Source organism: Panthera tigris, chromosome C2 (genome assembly GCF_018350195.1).
Source record: "Panthera tigris isolate Pti1 chromosome C2, P.tigris_Pti1_mat1.1, whole genome shotgun sequence".
Taxonomy (NCBI): domain Eukaryota; kingdom Metazoa; phylum Chordata; class Mammalia; order Carnivora; family Felidae; genus Panthera; species Panthera tigris.
Window position 1 is genome coordinate 2037844 of NC_056668.1, and position 6566 is coordinate 2044409.

Consider the following 6566-nt stretch of genomic DNA (forward strand, 5'->3'; position numbering starts at 1 on the left):
AGGCCTCCCCGCCCACTTGCCGCAGGGCCCTGCACCCTCCTGACTCTGGTCCTGAGCTTGGGAAGAAAGCGCACACTGAGATCACAGGAACTCGTGCCCAGCAGGCGCGTTTACTGCGGGTTACGGTGATCTCGGTGACCCTCCCGCCAGCCTCCTGCCCCCACCGCCCTGTCCCCAGCAGTGGTTCGCTCCCACATGGCTAACAATCTCCTGGAGCGGGAGAGCGGAGCCTGGTTGTGGTGCCATCAATCGCCTGGGGTACAGACTCTCCCCGTGGTCAACCTCAAGCTGCCATGATGATGTCGACTGGCTCACAAGATGCCCTGCAACTTAACTATTGGCCGTCGTGAGCCGGTTGGAGCCTGTATGAGCTGGCTCCCGCACCCGCTGCACCCCTATGCCACGCTGTGGGCTCTCAGGTGTGCTGGGTCCGGAAACTTCAGTACTGGCAAGGTCTGCAGCAAGGAGGAACGGGGGGCAGGTCTGGGTCGAGTGGGTCAGAGACGCAGATAACAGAATCCACTCCAGCCAACGTAAGCACAAAGGGGTTTATTGAGAGGTCAGAGGCAGCGGGGAGGACAGTGAGACTTTGGACCCAGCTTCCGGGAAAGAAGACTACAGAAACCATGCCAGGCTCCCGCGTTTGCCGGGAGCTGCCACAAATCCAGAACATTCCATCTCTGCCACAGTCTGCCAAAGCAGCCCTGGCTTCTCCCCAGGTAACTCAGTCCAGGACCAACGCCTCCTGTAGATGCATCTGTCGAGAACCCGCGGCAAGGGAGCCCGGGGAGCAGGTGCAGGAAAGCCGGCAGGGCTGAGGCCGGCGCACAGCGCCCACCGAGCTGTCTCCGGTGCTCGTGACCGGGACCCAGCTCCACCGCTCAGACGCCCTCGCACCCCAGCCTCGACTTGGCTGATGCCCCAGCGTTCTGCTGACCCTCTGGGAGGAGCTGACCCCCTGCAGCCCCGCACTGGAGCGTCTGCATGCACACTCCTCAGACCGCGTGCGGAATCCAAGCCGCCACAGGGCGGAGCCAGAAGCGCTGTGCTGTGCAGCCCCTGCTCTCAACCGCCTGACTCCCCTCCCCTGCTGCCCGCAGCCACCTTCCATTAAGAAAAGCACACCCGAGGGCGCCCGGGGGGCTCGGTCGGCTGAGCGTCCGGCTTCGGCTCAGGTCTTGATCTCACGGTTCGTGGGTTCCAGCCCCGCGTCGGGCTCCGTGCTGGGAGCCTGCTTTGGATTCTGCGTCCCCCTCTCTCTCTGCCCCTCCCCTACTTGCACTCTGTCTTCTCTCTCAAAAATAAATAAAGAACATTTTTAAAAATTTTTAAAAAAAGAGGAAAATACACCTGGGTTTACCCAATCGCGTGTCTAATTTAAAACCATCATCCACCCTCACTGCAGGCCAACCTGGGGACTCCCATGGCGGGAGGCGGCCCCTGGTTCCAGGGCTTTAGAACAGAGTCTACAAGAGGAGCCCCCAGTCCCAGCCATGCAGGAACCCTGGCAGTGCACGTCCTGTCCTCCCCATGGAGCCCAGCTGGGAGCACCCTCCACGCAGGGGTCTTCTGCCCAGGAGCCCACCCACCAGGGATGGCCCCCGAGTGTCCAGATGGCCCATCCCCACCACCGGGCCACCCAAGGGAGCGACCCCAAAGCCCAAAGTGGAGGCAGGCTGGGGCACCAGGAGGCCACGAGTTATCAGGCGTCCCCTCCTAGGGTCAGGTTGGGGGTGGGACTCTGGGCTCCACGAGGCACATCCACGGTGAGGCTGGGGACCAAGGGAGCAGAAAGCCTCCCCCAGCCCAATCAGAGCAGCTGGGCAGGGAGACCAGGCTCCCCGAAGGGTTCCATGAGCCTCTCACGGCCCCTCGTCACCCCTCTGGCCCTCAGGCCTCCCTAGAAGCCAGACCCCTTCCACCAACCCCCATGGGAAGGAAGGGAGGCCCCGTCACCACCCTGAGCTAGGGTGGCTGCTCCAACCTCCTGCCCCATGGGGAGCCCTGGAGTCACCCTGCCCTGACCCCCAGACCTTGTGACGTGTTACCTCCCACGGTAAACGGGCTTCACAGACTGGAATGCGTCTGTGCATGAAGAGCTTTGAAGGTCCCTTGTTTGGGGATCACAGTGAGAGCCAAGGGCCATCCACGTTCCACAAGGCTGTGACCCCACTACCCCTGAGACTGGCCAGCCAAGACACCCCCTTTGTCGCGTACCTGACACTGTCACCACGGATTCTCCCTGGGAGGCCAGCTGGACCCTGCCCCGCCCCGGCAGATTTAAGATGGAAGTAAATGCCCACCGGTGCAGGGCTGGGGCCACTCAGCCGTGGGACCCTTGGGGGCGTCCAGCGGGACGCACTCACACGTGGCAGTGAGGAGGGGGGTGGGCCCTGGCAGGGTGTCGTTAAGGGGTCCCTCAAGGGGAGGGGAAAGAGGGGAGATGATGATTGTAGCCCGGGAGGGCAGAGGGCTCCCGGGGACCAGGGGGGGAGCGCATGAGCAGGAAGGAGCTTCGTGGTCCCGGAGTTTAGGGACCCGGTGGTCTTCCTTGGAGGGAGGCGTGCGCTCTGGGACACCCCCTGAAGGGCGAGGTCCCGGAAAGGCCAGGAAGGCCTGGCAGCCGGACTCTGGCTCAGGGTACGAGGGAGAGGACCTTCTGGTGTGTCCAGGGTCCTCAACAAGGGCAAGGAGGGAAGGAGCCCCCACGCCCCGCGCACTCCCTGAAGAGCCACATTTGGGTGGAATCCAGGCTCTCTGGGCTCATTCTGGCGTAAGAGGAAATGTCGAGTTCCCTGGCAGGGGACAGGCCCCCCACAAAGCCAAGGCCTCCCTCACAGCACGGAGGCGTACCCACAGGACCCCGGCGGGGACCTGTAGCGTGTAGGTGCTACGGGTCCTGTGGCACCTGTAGCGGGTCACCTCCATCGGGCAAACCCACAGGTGGTGAGCTCCTCGGGTGGCGGCCCCCTTCTCCCCACCACATGCACCCTGGGCGGGTGGGGCCCCTGCCCTGCTGGTCAGCCAGCAGCAGCACCTACCTTCGTCCCTGGGAGTGTCGGGCTGCGGGAGGCGGCCCTGGGCCCTGCCCCCCATCCCTGCACACCTGATCTGGACAGGGGGCAGAGAAGTGGGGGGTTTGGGTGCGGGAGGGTATTTGGAAGCGGACAGCTGTTTCTTTTTAATGCACCATAACTGAAAAAATCATGACCTTGTTTGGACGAGCCTTTTGGGTCTCAGCCAGGGAATCTGAATCTCTGAATCAACACTCACATAGGATCCCGTGTTCGTGTCCCATGTCAGATCATGTGACGCTTTCCGAGTACAGACCACCCTCTATTTTAATCCTTTCCAAGCATCTGCTTGATGAAACTTGTACCCTTTATGCCTCAAGTTCATGAGCAATGTGTCCCAATTTTGTCTCCCCCACCCCAAATATTTGAAGCAATTTAAAAATAAATACTCATACAAAAGACATCAAAAAATAAAACTGGGAAGACAGATGAGTTACACAGGTGGAGGTAATGTCTGCCCCGAACATAAAGTTGTACAGGAATTAGCTCTGAGATTCCTGGTGGCAAAGGTGGAGACAGAGGCAGAGAGACAGAGAGAGGAAGGGACAGACTTCCTGTTGCTGGAGAAAGGTGGCATCCCGTTGACTGGCCTTGAGACACCAAATCCCAGTCCTCCTGTCCTGGAGAAGGACCTGCTTTGGGCATCAGTGAGTAGAAAAGCAAGGCACGGATTCGACCCAGGATGACGGGCCTTCCCCCAAACCAGGCTCGGACAGTGGCGGGACCGAGGGCAGGGACGCACCGGTCTGGCTGCGGACACCGCCCTCCTTGACGATCCACTCTGGACCTTTTTCGGGTTGCTGTCCGTGGTTTTCTCGGGTTTTGATTTTTACGATTTTTCCCCCTCTCCCCGGAGTGAAATTTCAGTACAAACGTTACTCTTAACAAACATTCTGAGAATAAACAAAGCTGTTCAAAGGTTAGTTTGAACTACGCTTTTTCACTTACCTCTCGAGAAAAACCTGGTCTCTACTACTCTGCTCTGGAAAGAGTTCTGCGGTCGGATGTGCTCAGGAACCGCTCCTCGGGGGCAAGGCAACCCAGTTCTGCGGTGTAGGACTCTGCCGCCAACAGACCAGTCCGCGCCCCGCCCTCTGCGGGCTGACCTCACGCTCCCGGGCGCGAGTCCATTCTTCTCTGAACGCTGTTCACACCCTACGGACGCCACGGGGAAGCGGCCAGCTGAGTGCATGGGACGTGGAACGTCATGGCAGGCGGCCTGGTGTTAAGTCCCGACTGGGTCGTTTCCCAACTGTGTCGTGGCGGGCGATGCCGCTTCTCCGAGCTTTGGTTTCCTGGCCCGTCAAGCGGGCCCGACGGTAACATGTTGGACTTGAAAGGCGGCGTGGTGACTAAAACACAACACGAGAGAGGGTTCTGGAAGGGCGGGGTGCTGCACAGAAGGGCTGTGGGGACCCGCCGCTCAGGGGTCTGGCAAGCAGGAGTCAGTCGCCATCCTCTCCAAAAGCGCCGGGGGACAGGCGGGCACTAGGGCGCGGGGCCGACGGGGTCCTTGGACGCGGGGGCGCTGGGCAGGGACTTCAGGTACTCCAGGTGCTTCCTGGCGTCCTCCTGGTTCTGGCGCACGTAGTACACGACGTAGGTGATCACCATGGCGAACCAGCCGAACATGGTGACCAGCATGGCCACGTCGGTGGTCTTGTGGTGGGTGCTGCAGAAGCTGACGCCAGAGTCGAGCGCCTGGATGAGCGGCTTGCCCACGTACTCGTCCCGCACGGCCGTGTGGCAGGCGATCTCGTCCACCGACTCGGGGTCCAGCTTCAGCTCCCACAGCGCCTCCTGCAGCGCACACTCGCAGTGCAGGGGGTTGTGGGACAGGCGGATCTTGGCGCTGAGCTTGCCCAGGGCATCCTTGGGAATCCTGCGGATGCGGTTATGAGACAGGTCCAGCAGCCGCAGGCCCCCGGCCAGGCCCGAGAAGGCAGCGGGGCCGATGGTCTCGATGGTGTTCTGGGACAAGTCCAGCTCTCTCAGCTGGTTCAGGTGCTGGAAGGCCCCGTTGGGGATGTGGGCGATCTTGTTGGCATCCAGCTTCAGGAGCACGGCGTCGGCAGGGATGTCCTTGGGGATCTCCTGCAGGCCCCTCGCGCTGCAGTGGACGGCCACGGCCCCAGCGTGGTCAGGGCACTGGCAGCCCTGTGGGCAGGAAGCGCCCAAGCGCAGGCAGAAGAGGAGGAGGAGGCAAGACCCTCCCGTGGGGCCCGGTGGGGCTGAGGGGCTCTGCTTGCCCACGGGGCCCATGCTGACCACGCCTGGGGACACACGACAGCGTCCGCTCACTCAGTGCTGCAGAGCTGCGTCTTTCCCCGCTCCCCCGGCCGCCGCTGCGCAAGCGACCATCGGACACACACATGAACTCTCGTTCCTCGCGTGCCAGGAAAAGCGGGGTTCTGTCAGTTCTAAAAGAGAGCAGCGAGCAGCATCAGTGACCGTGCTCCAGCAGGGAACCCCGGGGCACTCTGACTTTGGGGGGCATGTCACGGGCACACTGAAGCATCTGACCAGCGGGGGTCTCTGTAACTTATTTCCAGGGATTCCCAACGCCACCCAGAAGAGCAAGGACAGGTCGTGCCGACCGCTGGCTGGGTCCAGGAACCCTGGACACACCCACTGCACACCTAGGGGACCAGGGGCTTGCCCGGCCGGGCGAGGGTCCGCCGCCCCCCAGCTGCTCAAGGCTGGAAACCGAGAGGACCGGGCTGCAGGGTTCTCTTAAGAAACCGTAATGCAGGGCGGCCGGATGAGCCACCGACTGGCGGCGCTCCCTCTGACAGCCCTCGGGGAAGTGTAGTAAGAGCTAAAGGTCCTCTTTGTCAGCCCCGACAGGACGGAGCACGCGGCAGCGGGGGCGGCGCCTTTTTATTTCAGATGTGTTAGAGAAAGAAGGAAACCGAGAACAGAAAAGCCAAGCCCTGGGCGCGCGGCCGCGCTGGGGCGTGGAGTGGCGGCGCCGCGCGCCGGGCCTGGCGGGCGGGGCTCGGACCCCGCGACCCCCGCGACCCCCGCGACCCCCGGGGCGGGGGCTTTACCTGCGCGGCCGCCTCCGGACACCGTTCTGCGCGACGCTCCCGGCCGCTCGAGCCCGACCCGAGCCACACCCCGGTGCGGAGGCGACCCCGGGCCTGCGCCCACCACTGCGGCCGCTCGGGACGCGCGCGGCTCTGCCTGCGGCTCCGCGAGGCGGGGCCTCGGGCGGGGGCGGGGCCTGAGGACGAGGGGCAGGGCCTGGGGGCGGGGCTGCAAGGGCGAGACGGGGTGGGGCCTGTGGGCGAGGCCTGCGGTGGGGGCGGAGCTGCAAGGGCAGGAAGGCGTGGAGCCGGGGATAGGGCGGGGCTGGAGGCGGGGCTGTAAGGAGAGGTGGGGCGGGGCCTGGGTGCGGCGAGGGGGCGGGGCTGTGAGGCACAATGGGGCGGGGCCTGGGCGGAGTCTTGGATGGGGCGGGTTTGGGGCGGGGCTGTGATGCATCGTGGG

General features: G+C 63.2%; 1 protein-coding gene across 1 annotated transcript; it reads right to left on the minus strand.

Annotated features, from left to right (window-relative positions):
- Positions 1 to 1282: 1282 nt before the first annotated feature.
- LRRC3 (leucine rich repeat containing 3) lies at positions 1283 to 6229 on the minus strand. The gene is made up of 2 exons (XM_042998872.1): positions 6125 to 6229; positions 1283 to 5494 (listed from the first exon to the last, which is right to left on the minus strand). The coding sequence occupies exon 2, from the start codon at positions 5334 to 5336 to the stop codon at positions 4563 to 4565; it is 774 nt and encodes a 257-aa protein (XP_042854806.1). The 5' UTR covers positions 5337 to 5494; positions 6125 to 6229; the 3' UTR covers positions 1283 to 4562.
- Between the last annotated feature and the right edge of the window lie 337 nt (positions 6230 to 6566).